The sequence below is a fragment of the Corvus kubaryi genome, unplaced genomic scaffold (assembly GCF_017639235.1).
Source record: "Corvus kubaryi isolate FWS band 111438036 unplaced genomic scaffold, C.kubaryi_AGA036_p1.0 68, whole genome shotgun sequence".
Classification (NCBI taxonomy): domain Eukaryota; kingdom Metazoa; phylum Chordata; class Aves; order Passeriformes; family Corvidae; genus Corvus; species Corvus kubaryi.
Window position 1 is genome coordinate 11,588,678 of NW_024582056.1, and position 19,557 is coordinate 11,608,234.

At 38.9% G+C, this 19,557-nt stretch overlaps 2 protein-coding genes across 7 annotated transcripts in view; both read left to right on the forward strand.

Moving 5' to 3' along the window:
- UPP1 (uridine phosphorylase 1) overlaps window positions 1-12,477 on the forward strand; it is a 19,385-nt gene extending 6,908 nt beyond the window's left edge. For 4 of the 6 annotated variants that reach the window (XM_042048831.1, XM_042048826.1, XM_042048830.1 and 1 more), the window contains exons 2-8: window positions 384-449; window positions 3,273-3,390; window positions 3,890-4,048; window positions 5,063-5,177; window positions 5,633-5,842; window positions 7,275-7,421; window positions 8,821-12,477. In XM_042048831.1, the coding sequence (XP_041904765.1) occupies window positions 397-449; window positions 3,273-3,390; window positions 3,890-4,048; window positions 5,063-5,177; window positions 5,633-5,842; window positions 7,275-7,421; window positions 8,821-8,960 (942 nt within the window). In that variant the 5' untranslated portion in view covers window positions 384-396 and the 3' untranslated portion in view covers window positions 8,961-12,477. Of the gene's footprint in view, window positions 1-9; window positions 31-383; window positions 450-3,272; window positions 3,391-3,889; window positions 4,049-5,062; window positions 5,178-5,632; window positions 5,843-7,274; window positions 7,422-8,820 lie in introns of those variants that run through there. The other 2 variants (XM_042048829.1, XM_042048832.1) reach the window with 2 other exon arrangements.
- A 4,325-nt stretch (window positions 12,478-16,802) lies between these two features.
- ABCA13 (ATP binding cassette subfamily A member 13) overlaps window positions 16,803-19,557 on the forward strand; it is a 179,713-nt gene continuing 176,958 nt past the window's right edge. Inside the window, exon 1 of the mRNA XM_042048864.1 lies at window positions 16,803-17,051. Coding sequence (XP_041904798.1) covers window positions 16,983-17,051 — 69 coding nt within the window. The 5' untranslated portion in view covers window positions 16,803-16,982. The remainder of the gene's footprint in view (window positions 17,052-19,557) is intronic.

Consider the following 19,557-nt stretch of genomic DNA (forward strand, 5'->3'; position numbering starts at 1 on the left):
CTGGTTTGGCAGTCGCTGTTGGTGTGGGAGGTAGGGAAGAAAGAGGGTGAGTTAGTTAGCAATGAGACTTGCCTCTCTGTGGTGCATGGACCTGCTGCTGTTCATACCACAGAACAGAGGTACTGGTGAGGTGGGGGTTGAAAGGGATTGATTTAGGCTTGAGGGCTTTGAAAGTGGTGATGCTCAGCCATAAAAATTGTATATGCTCCTTTTGCTCCTTTTGCTCCAGTTGTAAAAGCTCTAGTGTGGCTGGATTATTTGGGGAATTGAATATTCATGATAGTTATCATCAATACAGAAGGTTTCTCTCTCTCTTAATGCTTCCAGCTTTACAGGTGGGACTATTCTGATGAACTTATTTATTTTTTTAAATGTAATTCTAGGTATAAAACATACATGGCTCCTGGTTCCTCGAACGAGAAGAAAACTGATGATGGACAGGCTTCAAAGTAAGATTGAGAAATGAATTATTTTGTCTAAGTTAACACCTAAACTTCCTCCCCAAACTCATTACATGCTCATTTAGTTTAAGATAAGGTTTATGATAATGCCAAGTATCCAACAGCAGCTCTTTTGACAAATGGATGCTTTATTGCTTTACTGCACCTATACAGAGGACTTCACTGGTTAGCCATTTTAACTTCTCTCAACAGTGAATTTTTCGGAGCAGGGTAGTAATTTTATTTATTAATTTATTTTAATCCAATGAGCTGCTGAAATGTTGACTTTGGTTGCTGCTTCAAGAGTTCAAACAAATATTTCAATGTGTTTCTCTAATCCTTGCTTTAAGTTTATTTTACTAAAACCTGCTACTTGCCTGTTTATTCTTAAGAGTCATGTTTTACTTAGACCCTCAGAAGTTGTAGATGCTTTACAACAGCTTTAGGGAAATAAATTTTTTGCTCCTGAGCTTTGCATGCCAAAGATTTTTATCAAGCAAACTTTGCCTCTACTGTAAATCCATGGCATTGGTCCTATGTACACATAACGATATGCTAGTTTTTATTGCTCATGTTACTCTGGGGTCCAAGTCTACAATCAGATGTGCAGATAAGCTGAGGAAGCTGATAACAGCCCCTCACTGTGTTGAGGTGGTGGGTTGGAGAGCGCTGTTGGTGGGGTGTGGGATGAGAAGGGTGGAATATAGCCATTGATGAGGAAGGAGGCTGTGTTTTGGCCAGGCATGAGGACAGGGGTGTTGGCACATACCACATGAATTTCCTTGCACTTTTAATAGAGGCCTCGCCTTTTCACGATTTATTTCCTGGAGAGAAGCTTTTGTTGCCAGTGTTCTCATAAAGGAGGAAATAAATTTTTTTGCTCACCTGAGTATAGATGGTAATATGATGTCAAATCATATTCTGTCCTATTTGTATGTAACAACCACTCCAGTGGACATCAGCACAGCCAGATATTGGGACTGCATTTGTGAATGACCCAGTGAATAAATGTAGAGAGTCCCACAAAACTGAACAGATAAAATTCAGGGGAGGCAGCCTGGAAATTCTGCTAATATGAGCTGGTAAACTTCTAGGTTTTCTACACCTTTCTGATGGGCCATAAACCTGCTCTTTAGCTCTCCCAGAGTCAAACAGGTCTCTTGGAAGGAAGAGCAAAGGAGCCAAAGCCTTTGGTTCCACCTCAGGCAGGATTTGTATAAAGAGAGGCAAATGGGGCCCATGGGAGACGGAAGGGAATTCCTACTGAAGGGATGAATGGACTGGCTGCCTGGGTGGGCAGCTCCTTCATTTGCTGAGGGTGATTGTCTGCAGTGGCCAAGGACAGATAGGGTGGGTTGGGATGACACCTTTTTCCTTGGCTGTGCATGTGTTACTGGATAATTAATGATGTTAGAGAGAGACCATCAAGAACAGAAGCAATTGCTATACTCAGAATATTTGGGTTGTAACTATTTGCTTTGTGAGGAACAATTCAGTGACCTCAGCATGGGCATCTTGGCCACTGTAGGCTTCCTTCATCCTGCACAGGACTGGCAGATAAGGTGTATGGGAAAGCTCTCCCTTTTTGGAGAGGGATTGGAAGGCAGATGAGATAAGCTAAACCATCTAAAATAGTGCTAAACACCTCTGTTGAGGCTTCAGAGTTGTTCCTGAATTGTCCTAATGATTTTTTGCATAAAGTCCAGGTGAACTCTTTTGTTTGTCTCCTCTGACAAAGCAGTTTGAATTTGCTGAGCCATACTGTGCCTGCAGTGATTCTCCATTAAGCTATTAAGTCATCTTGTGTCTGGAAGCTATTTGCTGCTTGATTCCATCTCTCAGAAATTACTTTGAAGTACTGGCTGGTGTTCTGCTTAAGCTTGTGCTTATTGACTAGTCTTTCATACTGGTTTCAACTGAACTTAAGACATCAAGCACAGAAGGCAGACGTTTTATGAATCATTCAGCTTGGTTAGTGAGTCCACTATTGAATTTTCCATGAAGGTGATCCCACAGGCCAAGTAGTTGAGGTTTCCCTCCTTGCCCTGTCATTTCCCATCTCTTCAGACAGATTAATTTTTGTTTTTCTTTTAAGAGGTATCATTTCTTTACAAGAAGCACTTAGGAAGAAATGAATTCTTTTTACCGCTTCGTCTCTTTTCTCTTTTTCTTGAATTTTTTTCCACTTCAGTGGTTTTCTCCTTCCTTCAGATTTCCACTTTCCCCTTTCCTATTTCAGATCCTCTGTATCCTTGTTATCAGTTTTATGCCATAGGGTTTTTTTTCTCCTATCCATATGACAAAGTAAGACAAATTGCCACAATCTAGTTTGTGCTTGTCTATAAAGCCCAAATAATCTCATCCTTCTTGGGTGGCTGATGGAGTTTCAGTCAAAAAGGAGGTCAAGTTTGCTTTTCAGCTTTGCTATGGATTGCCTTTGTAGTAAGGTGGTCTACTGAATATTCCATGGACCTGCTGCCGTTGTTGTGCTCACCATAAAGACCCACTCTGGTTCACAGCTTTAACACAGTTTAAGATAAAGGTTGCACTGTTGCAAGTGCATCCGAACATCCAGGCTTTTCTTCAGCAATTTCATCCTGTGCAATGAATGGAATGTGAAATGTCATATGTGATACTTTATAAGACATAAAGCAGTTATGAAATTTAGGATTTCTTTAATACAATGCACAAGGAAGTAAAATAAGGTAGTGTAGGCATTTGTACATGCGGCATTCCTCAACTTCTGACTGCTTGACTTTGAAGAATTGTTATCTGTTCAGTGTAGGGGTTTGTATATATTCTATATGTTTCACAATGCTGCTGTCTTGGCAGAGAGAATTTCATTCATCTCTGCAACCCTCACCTGGAGAAAATGAAAGAGGACATCCTGTATCATTTTGCTCTTGGGACTGGTACCCATGATTTTCCAGCATTGTTTGGGGATGTAAAGGTAAGATGCTTTGCTTTGTTCAGCAAGCCTGAGCTTTTCTGCAGAAGGTGAAAGTGTAGCTGTCTTCAGAATAAGACTAGATGTGTCAGCCTACTGGCGACTGAGGAGTGCATGCAAAGGGGGAAGAATTTCGTGGGTTCTTGTCACTTTTAGTATCCAGCAAAGCTGGGGATAATTGTTTTTGACTGTCCCTTTTCATCCAGTGAAAAGGTAGATGCTGTAGTATTCAGATAGAACTTCTGTTTGTTGGGTCTTCATGTCAATATTTGTCTTTCATTCGTTTAAACAGGATGAAGGCGTTTGAGTGCTATATAGGCAGCTGGAGTTTTTTCCCATAATTCTTTTTCATGGCATTTTAGAATGATTATGAGGAGCACCATAGCTGGGAATAAATTTCTGCTAACTGAAGGCATTTGCATACTCATGTTGTTCTTTGAATGTTCTTTGACACACGGAATCATGCAATTGATTTTGTTTTGCTGACCACTGTCCACCCCAGTTTGTGTGTGTTGGAGGAAGTCCTTCCCGGATGAAGGCTTTTATCGCGTACATTGCGGAGGAGCTGGGGCTCGGAGGCGCTGGCTGTGACTATCCCAACATCTGTGCAGGCACTGACCGCTATGCGATGTACAAAGTGGGGCCCGTTTTGTCCGTCAGTGTGAGTACTTCCCCTTGTCTGACACGAGACGCAGTTCAGTTTTGATGCTGTTCAAAGTAGAAGGTTTGAATGCATGTTTCTTTTAAATGCTTCACAGAGAGGATCAGGCTGCTCAAAATAGTGCAGCCAGCTAATTAAGGATTCCTTTTTAGCCCTTTTTTGTAAGAGGGAAAATCTCCAATGCCTTTGCTCCTTCTTGCATCCTTTTTCCTCAGTGTACCACTGAGGTGTTGCAGGAATGGCCTTACAGATTTTTTGAGCAGTTACTGTTGCCTCATCCCTGTTCTGTACCCTGAATAATTGGGAACAAAAGTCATGTGGCACATGTGGGGTGTTGGAAAAAATGTCTGTATCATTCCCAGAGCCATGTATCTGCAATGGCACTGTCAAATGTGCTTAAGAGTAGCATTCCATGGGACTGGTGCTGCCAACTCATGTATGCATTTTAAAGAAATTCTTAGCTTTAATTTGTAGATAGAATTACATGCTTCAATTGCAATTGCAAAACTGCAGCATTATTTTGTACCCTTTGTTGTGAGCTGTAATTATCATAATATTGTGCAAGCTAATGTGGACTTCTATTTGCTGAACATCAAGGCTAAACCACGATGTCTGTGTTTTGAAAAAAATTAGCTTAACTATTTGTTAGCACTTCAGGTTAGTGAAAAGTCAGAGTGGGGTTTTTCTTGTATTTAGGAATTGCTCCATGATGAAGTGCATTAATCAGCTGTTGGGAAAGGACACTCTTTATACTTTTGAGAATGTAAGTGTTCTGTAATTCATGATTTTTAGAAATATTGTATTTCATTCACAGTCTGCCAAAACCAGTGGAAGTCTACTTGTAGGCCTTTTCAGTATCTTTCTGTAGGCCCAGAGGTTGGGCTTTTGTGGGAGTGAGTTAGGTGGCATTTGGGAAAACAGTATCAGGAAGGAGATAATGCCCAGCTCCTCCTTCCATATGTATTTTGTGTTGTCTGTGTGAATGTGGAATATTAATTTATGCTTTCTTTTCAGCATGGTATGGGCATTCCTTCTATTTCTATCATGTTGCATGAGCTGATCAAACTGTTGTATCATGCCAAGTGTTCCGACATAACCATCATTCGTATTGGCACCTCTGGTGGAATAGGTATTTCCCCTCTTGATTTCTTTCTTTCTTTCTGTAAGCCAAAGTATCTTTGCAGGAGAGTAAAGCATCTCTCTGCATGTAAGAGATTAACGGTCAGACCAGTGTTCCACAGGAGATGCATAATTTTTCTTCTGTAATTTTGAAAGTAAAGGCAACCTCTGCTTTTGCATGGGGAAAATGCACTTAAAGATCTGACAATATGAGAAGAAGGACATTCCTGTCCTGTATAGAAAATATAAGAAAGAAGTGAGAAAGGAAAAATTTCATTCTTTCAGAAATTATTTGTAATAATAAATGGAAGCAGCTAGACATGGACAAAAAATTTCTCTTGGTGGATTCGGAGGCAAAATTGCCACCTCTAAAAGAAGCAGGTTGGGTCAAGATGTGTGTTTTATGTATCTGGAAACCAATTGTTAACTACATTGTGAAGCTACATCTATTTCCTTTTGCTGCAGGTCTGGAGCCAGGCTCAGTGGTTATAACTAGGCAGTCTGTAGATGCCACCTTCAAACCTCAGTTGGAACAGGTTGTCCTGGGAAAGACAGTAATCCGCAGCACTAACCTGGATGAACAGCTGGCTAAGGAACTGATGCAGTGCAGTAAAGAAATCGGTCAGTTCAATACAGTCATTGGAAACACCATGTGCACTTTGGATTTCTATGAAGGTAAGACTGGCGGTAGACTAACTGAAGAGTATTGGTAAGCAGCAATAGGGAAATATTGATTAATATATTAACATTAAGAGATGTCATTCCGTACTCTGGCTTGTCTCACCAATCAAAACCTATTTTTCATCTACATAAAATCAAGAATTGTTCTTAGCAGTTTGCTGTATCAAACTTTTAATTTTGTGGAGATTTTCCCCCAGCTTTAACAGATCCTCTGAAATACATATAGTCTACTATACACTTCCCATGTACCAGTCAGGTATATTTGTCACAAAATTTATGTGATTTACTGAAGCATCCTAGGGGATTAGAGGAGTGAGAATTATTTGTGACTGGTTTAGGGTTGGGTTTCTTTGCACTGGTTAAGTACCTAAAGTAAATATTTTCTAAAAGAAGGGTTGGAACTTGTTTCATTTTTGAGCAAAGCAGTGATCAGACAGCCGAAGATACTATTTTGCTGAGTTGTGTCAGTGCTGCCATGTAGGAGGCGCAAACTTGCAAGGTCTATTTTGGATAAATTACAGACATTTAGGTGCTTTTCTCCCAAATCTAGATGTTCATTCAGAAACATCTTTCAAACCTTGTGAGTACAGAGTGTAAGTGGCACCTGATCCCACTTTGTCTGTTGCTGAGTAGGTGACAAATGATCTCTATCATAGTGCTCCAGCTTGCACAGGAGCAAGCTGCAGTTCATGTGTCTCAGGCACCATCCACAGGTGCAAGCAATACTAAAAAAAAGTGTAAGGGATGTTTTAAACTCATACAGCAAAAGCTGAGAACAGGATCAAGGGCATCAATTTACAAGTAAATCTCCCAAACCCAAGAAGATACTGAGTAAAATACAGTGTAATTTAACTCTACTGCACATAAGCTGCTGCTGTCTTGTCTGTAGGTGTTATTCTTGAATAACTTGAATTAAAATTTTCTCAAAAATTTACAATAATGTTAGCTAGTTAGCTTAAGAGACTCTTCATCTCTTACCTTAGAAGCTCTGTGAGTAATAAAATGTTCATCCTTTTAAGGCAGAAACAGGAAAGCACTTTCAACCCTGGTAGTTTTTTTAGACAGTGATTAAACATATTAAAAATGAAGCACTTCCATACAACTTAAAGTTTCTTGTGGAATTTTGATGCTTGCTGTACATGTGGGAATCTACTATGTACATTTTTCTGTCTATGAATTTGAGAATTGAAGTTGAAGAAGACCAATTAAATTGCCATGTTTCACATTATGAGAAATACAAGTAATATGTAGAAGCTCTAGCAGTAGCTAAGAATCACTTTTTCCTATTTGTCTTGTGCACAGAAATAAAGAGTAGTAGTAAAAGCTGAACACTGCATGGAGGAAACTGTAATAACTGGGTGTTTTCAAAACTGAATTTGCTCTGTGACGCCATCACTCTGAAATCTTCCACAAAATTACTTTCTAGGACAGGGCAGGTTGGATGGTGCAATCTGCTTATATGATGAAGAAGAAAAACTGCAATATTTGAAGAATGCTTATGATTCTGGTGTCAGAAACATCGAGATGGAGTCTTCTGTATTTGCTGCTATGTGTAATCTCAGTGGTGTCAAAGGTAAAGTAGTCGCTTTACCCAAGCTATAGGAAATTTTCTGTATTGCAGGGGGTTTGTGGCTAAAAACTACAGCTGAATGTTAACATACCTTCTGCATATATATATATATGTAATATTTCTGCTTATAACTTTGTTGCTGCAATTGTTTGATTTGCGTCACAGCTTATCAAACTTCCTTATGTAGTTTTTACACAATTTACTTCTGTCATTTCCTATTCCAGTCCATGGCAACCATGTAAATCATTAAAGTACCTAATTACCCTATGGCATTAATTTGTTTTCTCCAGTTAGCTTTTGAAGTTTATAGAAAGCAACTGCTTAGTTTAAGAAATCAGGTGATTCTCAGATAATTATACATAAAACTATGCTCAGTTTCTATACTTTCACATCAAATGGAACATATAATTATTTTCTGTAGACTTAAGACTATGATTCTTAAACAGTTGAGGATTTTTAGTAGCACCATGAATAAACCATTCCAAATCATAAAATGAGTTTTAATTTTTTTTTACACAAGCTACGTAAAAAAGAGAAGTTACAAATAATGTAATACAGTGTCTTTCTTCTTACCATATTAACTGTCTTCTCTCACTTTCCTTAGCAAGGAATAAACTGATGTTTCTCAAATTCCTTTAAGCTCAAGGTGGACAAAATGAAGACATATAAGCAAAAAGGCCAATGGTTGTATCAAACATCCTCAGCTCTTACTGACTTGAAAGGGATTAAAAACCCAACCAGTACTATCCCTGAGCAAGTCAGGAGGCCTTTTGCTGTCTCTGCTTTATATGTCTGTAATGCATATTTACTGTTTGTGCTCTGCAAATTGTCACTAGCAGAAAGCCCAGACAGAGCAGAGTGATAAGGTTGAGTGACAGACCTAAGTTTGAGTGAAAGGATGGATTTTGCCTTTGGGGATCTGAGTACTGAAAGGCAGCAGATGAACCTGAGATGATCCTTGAGGTCCTCATGTGCTTACAGTGTTCTTCCCTGTCCATGAATGTGGAGGCAGCTTATCTACTGCTTCCTGAGGGATGGCACCTACAGCACAGGCACTCAGTGGAGGCCTGTGACTACGTCTTCTAGAACAGTGTGTAGGGACACTTCCTACCAGTCAGGTCCTGGCTACTTGTGACATATGCTTCCTATCAAGGAAAACATAAGAATCACGATATAACCATAAGTATCTGCAGCTGCCTGAGAGCTCTGGCTTTATTAATGTAGCAATCAGTTCTCTTAAACTATTTCTACCTTGTATCATCCACAGCATGCTTGTCCCCTAGCATCTTATGATACCGCACACCCTTTTTTGGGATTTGTTTTCTCTTGTTCAAATGTTTATGCTTTTGGACTGTAAATGCAAGAGTGTCATTCCTAACTCATGCTGTCTCTTAATTTCTAGCTGCCGTAGTGTGTGTCACTCTTCTGAATCGGCTTGAAGGGGATCAGATCACCAGCTCACATGATATCCTTGTGGAGTACCAGCAGAGGCCACAGAAGTTAGTAGGATATTTCATTAAGAAAAGTCTTGGGAAAGTGTGAAATATCCATCTTTGTTTTAGAGAAGGAGAAGGCCTTTGTACAGATCCAGTCATCAGTATGACTGCTGTGCATTACGGGTCTTTTGCCTCAGAATATCTCACAGCATTCCGTGTCAGTGGAAGTTAATAATTTATGTCACTGTTCTTTGGGAACTGAATGTGCTGAATGGACGTCAGTTAAGTTTTGCTTAGTTATGCATTGCTGGATATAAAACTCACATTTCTGTAAATTGGAAATGGGACCTGTTGTAAAGGACAAGCCTGTGATAATACATGAAAAAGCTTTGTTTATCCCTGCTGTAAAAGAAAAACTAGAGAGAAAATCAAACTTTATTGCCAAGTATGTGCATACCAGCAAATTAACTTAAAACTGCTAATCATTTTCTTGTTGTTATAAAAACATTGTGTAATTTATAATTGTCTTTGTTGCTTCACTTGCGAAGAAAACGTAAAGTGAATGCAGTTTATTTTTTTTCAGACTTTGACAAATAAACAATACTATTTTCATATATTAAAATTTCATGAAATTGCAAAGTGTGGGACTGAATTTTCTAAGCATTAAGGACTTGACACTGAGCTGTTGAATATCTGTACTGCCTAGATATTGATCCAACAATATTTTAACTAAAGAATTTAATCAATACCCAGGAAATATTTATGCATTAAATAATTTTGCATTGAAGTACTAGCAATCTTTTGCTGAAGCAAGGCTCCTGCTTATGAGCAGGAACTGAAGGCATTCAGGAGAAGCACAGCATGTTCACAGGCCTGTATTATGGTAGCCCTTTTTTTCCCCCGTTCCTTTTACTTTGTTTCTTTTTTTTTAAATTGGTATTCATCTCCATTCTCAGCATGTAACACTCACTGTTGCAATGGTTCCCAGTTCTTCTGAAGAACTGGAAAATACCTTTTCATGGTACATGCCATCAAAACCTCTTCTGCAATTGCAGGTTTTTTCACTAATATTGGCCTAAGTGTTTGGGGTTTTTTAAAATCATACTTATTACTGCTTTGCTGCTGTGGTTCAAATGTAAATATGTGGTCAGTTAAAAAAAATGTGTTTATCTCTTTTCTTTTTTTTTCCTTTCCTTCTTTCTACTGCAGTGGGGGAGGGTCCAGTCCTAGCAGGGGTCACGGGTCAAAAAGCTCTGAATAAGCTCTCAGAACAGCTGTCGCTGACCCAGCAAAATGAGATTTTCTTTGTGAGGATTGTAGTCTGCAATGCTGCTAACAAACACAAGTGTTAGAACTATAAGAGAGTGATGTTAGTAGTAGGCACATTCACCAAGTGGCAGAGACTGGAAGCAATGCGATGAAAACGTTAAACAAGGAAGGGTGACTCATGAACAGAAAACTGTAATGACAATCAGTCTCCTTAAATTTGATGAATTTTTCAGTTGGAAAACATATTAGTAGCTTTTAGAAATTTACTACTTAGTCTTCTTTTAATTTTAAACCCACAATTTCTCATTTATGCTCAGGATATACAGTGAATGTAAGTTTTCAGAGAAAACCTTTTTTTCCCTAAGCTTAAGGGAAGGAGGGAGGTGGGAACGGCTCCACGTTTTGCTTAAACTGTTTCTCCCTTATTAAAAAAAACCAAAAAACAACAACAACAAAAAAATTCAGTGTTTAACTATGCCTGGATCTTGCCTAGGCATTGCATGAAGTCTGTGAGGTCCTTTGGGAAACAAGCAACAAAACACATCTTCAAGGTCCTGTTCTTGAAACAGTAACAAGGAGACAAAAACGAGATCACTTCAGTGAGTACTGCACTCTGTGGTGAAGGAAAGCTTATACCAAACTGACCAGTATGGTTTTGGAGGAGACAGTCCGCTGTTGTCTAAGAAATACTTAATAAGAAGTAGATGAAGAGAAGAAAATATGGTTTACCTAGAAAACAAACACCTAATGTGACTCTGAAGTTCTGGGGAAGCATATTACATATTACTACTACAGGACTTCTGTTGTCCTGGGGGTATGAATCTAAAATGATGTGATTTGTCTTTTTAAACGAAGGACAGCAAGAATCTGGAAACTTGTTAAAAAGAATTTCTTAAATTATTTTAGCAATGTGTGCTCTCAACTGAAACTACAAAGCTTTTGTATTTACAGTCATAAAATGTAGGCACTTCTATTTTGAGCACTAATGTGAAAACTCTTACATGCTAGATGCTAAAATATAAATGGTCTTTTGGCCTGGCTGAGCTGGAGCTGAGGGTCATGCATTCATGGTGTGAGGCAACTATTGTATTAAATCAATAGCCAAGACCCTGGCAGAAGCCCCTGAAAGATGAGCCATTCACCTTTTACCAGTATGTCCTTCCTCCTTCCCACTGTTCCTTAGGACACTGTACATTTCTTTCTGCTAAAATATTTTAATTCTGTTCTTCCCACCAGATGGGGTAAAGGGGTGTATGAAAGCTTAAAATGAAAGTTCAAAGGATACCAAGTATCCTCCTGCTTCTGCTGTTCCCCATCCTCTGATGCTGTATTCCTAATGCAAGAGGCAGCTCTACAGACACATCTGACATGCAATAAAGTACCTTTCCTAACTTCAGAGGAAACTTGCCAGAATGTTACCCTGATAAGAACAATTGTATTTTCCCTTATGACTGCAACTGGACAGGGAGATAAAGAAATGAGTCACTTGTGTGTATCCGGCCGGGAGGTTACCTTCCTGTAGGTTTTACAGAGAGTTATACAATATTCACAGGTTTTATATGCAAGTCCATTGTTCAATATTAGTCATTCACATTCTTTCTGTAGAAAATGAATCAAGATTTGGAGTGGTGATGTTTTTAGAAAACATATATGGTATTATATATATGTTCAATATTACATAGTGCTGTGTCTCCTGGTAGACTGACAAATCCTGCAAACTCCAGAAACCCATTTCAAATTAAGGGCCTGCTATGGTTCTCTGTGCCATCCTATTCCTTGCAAAACACTATACAATAAATTTAATCCAGGGATCAGAAGGGATAAAAGAAAAGAAGGAAGGTAGAAGATATGAATAGAGTGGAAGCAGGAAGGGAGAGAAAAAAATGGTTTCTGCCAATGGTGTTCTGGCCTATTCCTACCATTTTGTTAAAGAAATGGTTGAGATCACAATGGAGACAGGCTATAATGCAATGGTTTTACATTTGCAAGAGACTTAAAAAGTGCAGTATCTCAGATAGTGATTTGAAGGAGTGGATTTTTATTTTTGGCATCTTGATACATTTCAGAGAAGGATTTTCTTTAATGGGAGGTGTGAGAAATCTTGAAAAGGAACATTTTGGAATGACCCATGTCCAGAAGTGGTTACACAAATGGTTTTATCTGTCCTTTAAAAACCAAGTGAAATAGTTTGATAATTTCAGTATTTCTTGAAAATATATACATGTAATAAGCAACAGTTTCTTTTTTAACATTCTTCTTTGTAAAGGATTTTCAGTGCATTGTGTAACAGAACTGGATTTTTTCAAGTCTGGATTTCAATATATACCCCTAAATAAAATGTTTATATGGTTGAATCAGGGATGTTTTTAATTTCTATTGACAAGACAGGTGAAAGAAACCAAAGCAGCAAATGGTTTTGGGGATTGGATCTGCATGCAACAACTGATTACAAGAAGGCACAATCCTGTGATTTGATGTCGCTATTATGGTTTGCTACAAGATGTTGAGGTTTGCTTTCCCTGAAAGTTTCTCAGTCTTTCAGTGGCTAAGAGTCATGTTTTATCTTTCTAAAATACCATTTAATATTATACTCCAGGGTGTGGATTAAATTACAAGTCCAAAAAGTCTTCTGCTGAAGAGAAAGGAGGTCACTGAACAGAGCAACATTAAATCTGAAACTCTGAGGTACAATAATAGAAGAAAGAATAATGCTGAAAGGTACAGTGCTTTTGCTTGGGCTACAAACAAAATGAAGCAGCAGCAAAAGACAGACAAGAGCTGGTTTTACACGACACATGAGTCTGATTCCAGATGCTTCTTATTGGCGCTGAGTTTGTAACTGTGAGAAAATTTTCAATTTACTATCAGCCTGTCATTTTGCAAGGGTAAACTTCCTAGAGCTCCCCAGAAGCTCAAACAAACTACCAGCCTCCTTGGGAGATTGGGTCTGTTTTGTTGGTTTAACACACAGCTCCATTTTAATCAGCCCTATTATTTGACCTTGCCCACAACTAGTATTTTTCATCAGGCCCTAACTTTGCACACAGGAAGTGTCTCCCAGGAAAGATGCTACTAACTGATGTCATCCTGCAGGCACTTCGTCTGAACACACGTCTGGCCCTTGTAAATATTTACAAGTAGTACTCCTATGAATGTTAAAAGGAAAACCTTGTGATCACTCAATAAAGCTTGTGAAAGAAGTGCTGGGTGGTGATAGGAAAATAGGCTGGTTTGCCAGATTCCCAGCCATATTCTCACATGATTTGACTGCATTCCTGTCTATACCAAATAGTATTTTTGGCTCCCAGGCTCTAACCTATTTAACATATAAAATTATGTTTCTTTGAAAGTGCTTGCCAGCGTACTTAATTACATTGTATTAAAGCTGTAGGCTAGACGTGGCGTGTTGATGGTATGATATAAAGCAGTCAAGTTTTAAAACCAGAGCTGGATGCTGGCAGCAGGATGCCTTTCCAGCCCCAGTGATTTTGTACATTATAAAAGTAAAGTTTTAACTTAAAACTGTGGCAAAGCCTCCTAAAGCTAAGCAGAAGCAGAAAAGGGCAGGTCACTCTGTCTTTTCCTTACTCAAAGACCCAATTCTGAGCCTCTTTTTTTGCCATTCCAGAAGAAGTGAGTGGAGCACATGATGGAATCCACGGCTTTCTAATTTGCCCTGCAATACTCAAGATGTTGGTGTTGACTACAGCCGCTTTGTCTAGGAGCCCTGAAAGCATTCAGTTAATATATTTATTACCTGTTGTTTATATGAAATGTTTTATACATATACAACATGAATGTTTTATATGAAATAATTATGTAGTTAATATAGATATTTAAGGCTGGTACTTGCACAGGATACTGCTTGATGCTGTCCTGATGAAACCTAGGGATTCAAAAGAGCTTCCAGGATGGCAGCAATATAACTGATACGTCTTTCTAAAAATATTCAGCACTCCTTTGATTTTCCCACTTCTGTGCTTCATTTTCATATTATCTTTTCTGCCAAGGGTTTGGTTTGGGGATGGGGGTGATGGTTTGATTTAATAATTCTCCTATTTCTGTAACATTCAAAATAATACTATCAATCTCATAAAATCTGTATCTTCTAAAATTACTTCTAGAAGTAATTTCCCAGAATGTCACTGCAGCGATTGTTCTTAGTGGAATGTTCATGGGATATCTCTTAGTTTCCTAAATTTCATTCTAGAAAAAAACAGGTCTGCTACTGGAGGACAGCAAACTAGGCAAGAATGAATTTCTATGGGAATATATAATGAAGTAAGAGGACAAATGAAGTCATCAATAACTTGATGGTAAAAGGTGTTTGTCTATTGAGTGTCTTATATAGTAAAATGGGGAGTCTGTAGTTAATTACTACTGGACACTAATTGCATACAAAATAGTTAGTTCCTGTTACCATGAAAATCTGTTCAGCATTAAAAAATAGAAGCCACATTTGTGAAAATGTAATTATATAGAGCGTAATAAATTAAACACATCACAGTTGGATGAGCAGAGATTTTGCAGAAAAACTTGTTCAAAATAATTTGGCAAATGGCTCATGCAAGCTGCTTTAGCTCATACACTTACAGACAGGAACTGTCTTCCATATCAGTTGCTTTGATAAGTAATTGCTTGTAATTCATTCTGCTGAGTAATTTATAATTTCCTACAAATCACATTCTATAGATTCTGCTCCCTGGCATTCCAGGATGGCTGTGCGATCCCACACATATTAACAATTAACAGTATTTCAATTTCAGTTTCTGAAAAAATTTTTTTAAAAATGCATACTTCCACTGTGCACAGAATCTGCATCACTGCTGTCTCAGAATGTCACCTTTGATCCTAGTGAGAAAAATGACTGTCCATACTCTGAAGTAGCAAGGATTTTATCACTGCTTGACTAAAAGCAGAAGTGCCATCCAAGCGTGAAGTGGAGCTCCTTGGTGAGGTATTAGTTAATCCTGCCTCAGAGGTACATATGTGCTTAACATCATTCAGGTAAACATTAAACTATTTAGTTTTTTAGTATGTCCTGAGGACTTCCACATTTCTATTTGAACTAAATGATTACTTCAGTAATTTTTCAGTCTCAGAGCAGAGACTATAAAAGTAAATCCTACCATATGTGAGAAATAAAGGTGTTTAGCTAGATGTATTCTGCCATGACTTCATCTGTGTTTTCTGCTTTTTGGGAGGTGATTTTGACCAATATGTAAAATCTATGAATTATTAATTCATGACACTTAGTCTGTTTTTTTCTCTATTCCTTGAACCCATGGAAAAGGTAAAAATTAAAACAGAAATTTGCACTGTTTCAAATAGAGACATTTTAACAGACTAATTGGTCAGTTTCCCAGGAAGTGGAGTAACTAAGTTTACAACATCCTCTGAAGGGCAAAACTGCTTCTGGGTGATGCAAATCCAAAGCCTGGGAAAGTGAAGCTAAGGCACTCAACACTAGCTGATCCTCATCCCATGGAAACTGGCACAACTAATTTGACCTACAGATGTGCAGTTGTTCACTGCAGAAGAAGCAGATTTATTAACTTTTGAAATTGCTGCCTTGGCTTAAATCTGATGGAAGTTGGATTCCTCTTTGATGACTTCTGTATCCAAAAAGTTTTTATATTTTGGGGGATTTTACTCTTCATGGGGAAAAAAAGCTATGAATATTAGGACGTGTCTTCCATTCAGTAGGAATACATTTGCAGAAAGTGCAATGATGGAATTTACTCAGCAATAATAAGAAATAAAGAATATTTGTTCAAGCATCATGCTGTCCTACGTGTGTGTGTGAATCATGAGTCAGATTCTAGGTGGTTTGAATTACCTTACATAAAGACTGATTATGTGTCTCTATTGACCATAGAGAGAACTTCTGGGGATCAGATTCTTAGGCAATTCATTTGTGAAACATCATTCACTGTGCTCACAGTGGCACTCCTGGTTGGTAGGGTGGTCATCCTCTGCCACCACCAGACTCCTGCTGGGTCTCCCAGTGGTTCTGCTACTACAGGTCTGCACAGGCTCCCCTTCTGCAGAAGGAATTGCTCTCCCACCTCTTTGCTGAAGGAAGTGCTGCTGTAAGACTGATTTTCATCCCAGGCGGCATGTGGCAATTAATTATAGTTTTACATAGTTTTACATAGTTTTCTATTGTTGGAGTATTCCACCTCTGTGTAGGTAAAGGAGAATGAAATGTCAAACATACACCCTCCATAAGAGAAAATTCAACAGTCATATGATGATGCAATAGGACCACTACAGTGCCAGATGTGTACTTATAAGGATCTTCTAGAAGCATACTGACATTTTTAGGGCTATGTGGTAAAACAGTGTTATTTTCCTATTTATTTTCCTACTATTCTTTACTTTTTTTTTTTTTTCAAAAATATAAGCATCTGCAAACAAACTGACATAAACACTGGAGTGACAGAAAGTCATAAAACTTTGGAAAAAGACGAATGTGTGAATGTGTGTAACATATTCTTCCCTCCCTCCCCCTTGTTTGCATTCATTTTTTATTCCAGAAAAATAGAAACAAGTGCAAGTGCAGAATGTATGCTGTGGAGTAAAGCAGCCTGAAGGCATTTACATAAACCCATCCCCTTACTGTTCATTGCACTGAGGAGAAAAACAGAAAGATGAGATTCCTCAACGACAGCAAAACAAGAGGCAGAAACATAATCTCATCTTTTCTCAGGAAGCAGGCAAATCTCTTGCACTATTCTCTAGTGCTGGAATTAATCAGCTTCTGAATAATATGTTTGGACTGCTTGGTGAGATGATTCTGAGTTAGAAAGTCCCTAAGAAGTCACTCTGCAAGTGGACGAAGGAGAGAAAAGAAGATATGGGGCACGCTGTACACCAATTCAAGGCTCTGTTTTGGAAAAATTGGGTCTGCCGTGTGAGGCAACCGGTGAGTGGAAATGATTAAAAAAGGAATAATTTAAATTTTTTAGTATCTGTTGGAAAGAGTGTGTCTATTGATTTCCCTTTTCACTGCAGATTGTTAAGGACAGGCTGGCTGCAAGTGGTTCTTGTTTTGCCTTTGGTCGCCGAATTTCTGAAAACACAAGTAGAGAACAATGTGTTGTTTTAATTCTAGAACAGCTGAATGCAGCAATGCTCCCCAATTTGCAAATGAAACAGAAATCTCATAAAAGTTTTGAACAACCAGAGCTTATCTTTTAATTAACATTAGATACTACCAGTGCTGGTAGCAGTGGCAAGGGGGAAGATAAATTTTCTTCACATTACAGGTGCTTATAGGTAATGTAAGAAAGCTTGCAGGACTGTGATCAAAGTCTAGATACCAGGAATGTATTGTGTATTAAAACTGTATAAACTTCTAAATTTCCTTTCTTATCTGCTCTCCAAAGCCTAATTTAACCTTTCAAATTCTAGTATGCAAAACAATGTGGCAGCTACTTCAACAGAAGTCAAAATTAAAATGATGAAAATTAAATATGAGATGTCATTCACCTTTACTGTGATTGAAACAATTTTTTAGGATAAAAGGAAATGAATTTTCTCAAGTGAGAGAACATTTTTGTGGAAAAAAAAAGTCACTCCAATTAATAGTTTCACACAGATTTCACTTGTCTGTAATGATGTGGGGATTTGCAGTGAAGCATGCTGGCTTCTTTGGATAGGATTATTTCAGTTAAATAAACACACAGCTTTCAGTTTCAGAAATAGTTAGCCTCAATAAAATTGTGACTTAGAGAGGAATTTCTTCTCCAAATTACTGAAAGTGATGTTTTTTAATACAAAATATATTTCTGGGGGAAGGATGCTGTTGGTCATATTCTTCTCCATGCCTGAACATTTCTGTATGTTCAATCAGTGTGCATCAAGTGGCTTCTCAGTGTCTCCTGTTTTCCTGCATGTGGATCTATTTCTCCTTTTGTTCTGTGTAGTGTTCCCTCATATATTTCTGAAGGACAAAATTCATGTAAGTTTTAGGTTTGCCTAAATGGTAGATTTCTCGAATAGAGAACTCACTGAGACACAGACTTCTCCAAACCAGGAATTACAAGGGTGATCCAAAGCAAACTTAACTCTGTTTGTTGAGAGGCAGAAGCTGCCCTGGGGAACTTGCAAAACCTCCTTGCGTGCTGTTGTGCAAACACTGAGCTGTGAAGGTGCTCCATCTGCAGTTACTGGAGGAGATATCCAGGTGGGTCATCCACCTATGCAGAGGTGGTCAGACCCCTGTGAATCTGGAGAAGTACCTCCTGAAAGATCTGATGTGCTTCAGCTCTGTTTTATATCACGTAGATCTGTCTGTATAAGACAATTTTCTCGTCATGGTTATTTGTCAGCAGTTAGGGCTGGAAGACAAGTGAGGGCTGTTGAACTAACAGAGTGTCATGAGTGCCGTGTGGCATTAGCTGATATTACACAGTGAAGGGTGAAGGGGCTGTGACAGATGTAAGAGTTCTGTAAGGAACAGGTCTTTTGACTGAAATTCAGATTGGCATCAGCACCTTTTATCATCATGGTTCAAAGGCAAAACAGGTTCTTTTGTACGTTTGGAGTGTTGTTGGAGTTTGAAATTGCAGTAGTGCCAAAGACACATTCCCATTTCTGTTTTCAGAAGCTTTTACTTCAGAACTACAGATTCTAGAAGCGCGGGAGATACACACTACCACGCAAATTTTCCATTGCTGCATTTCTTAACTATTGTTTAAATAACGTTTATTGCCATCCAAATTTGTTGCTAGGTAAAGGATGAAATGTGATTCCCAAATCCTTATGCCTTAAGTTTTGAGGACAATTGAAATTAAAATCAGCTGGGTCCTAAATCTCTGTTACCAAAACTCACCATTCCTCCCAGGTGCATCTCCCCAGAATGTCATGAGCTCACAGGTTCCAGTTCCCCTCAGTGCCTGGGCAAAGCAGCTGTGCAAGAACTGCAATCCTGCAATCTTGCAAATGCTCTTTCTTTGCACCTTCTGTGGGCACTTTTCCTATTTGAACACAAGTAAGCCCTATACAGCAGCATTACTTTCCCATGTTTACCACAAATAACTTACTCATTAAGATCAGTTTTGCATGCTTAATGTCTGCAGCATGCTGGTGGTTCATTGAGTCCTCCAACCCGTTGTTGCCTCTGCAGCTGCCTTCTCAGTTCTTCTTCTTATCCCAAATTCGTGCCAGCAGGAGCAGCAGTCTTTGTCCAAGCTGTACCCTCCTCCCATGGACTGTGCCAGAGGTGGCAGGGCTGTGTTTGACCCTCGCTGCAGGCTGGCTTCCTGGCTCAGCCTTAGCCCTGGCTTGCCTGGAGATCCAGGCTCCCAGCAGAGCCTGTTGCCTTGCTGGGGCACTGCCAGTCAGGCTTTTCCTGACAAGGGCTCTGCTGCCCTGGCATCCTGTCAGGCTTCCCACCCTTCACGGGGCAGCTGGCTGGTGCTGTGCCC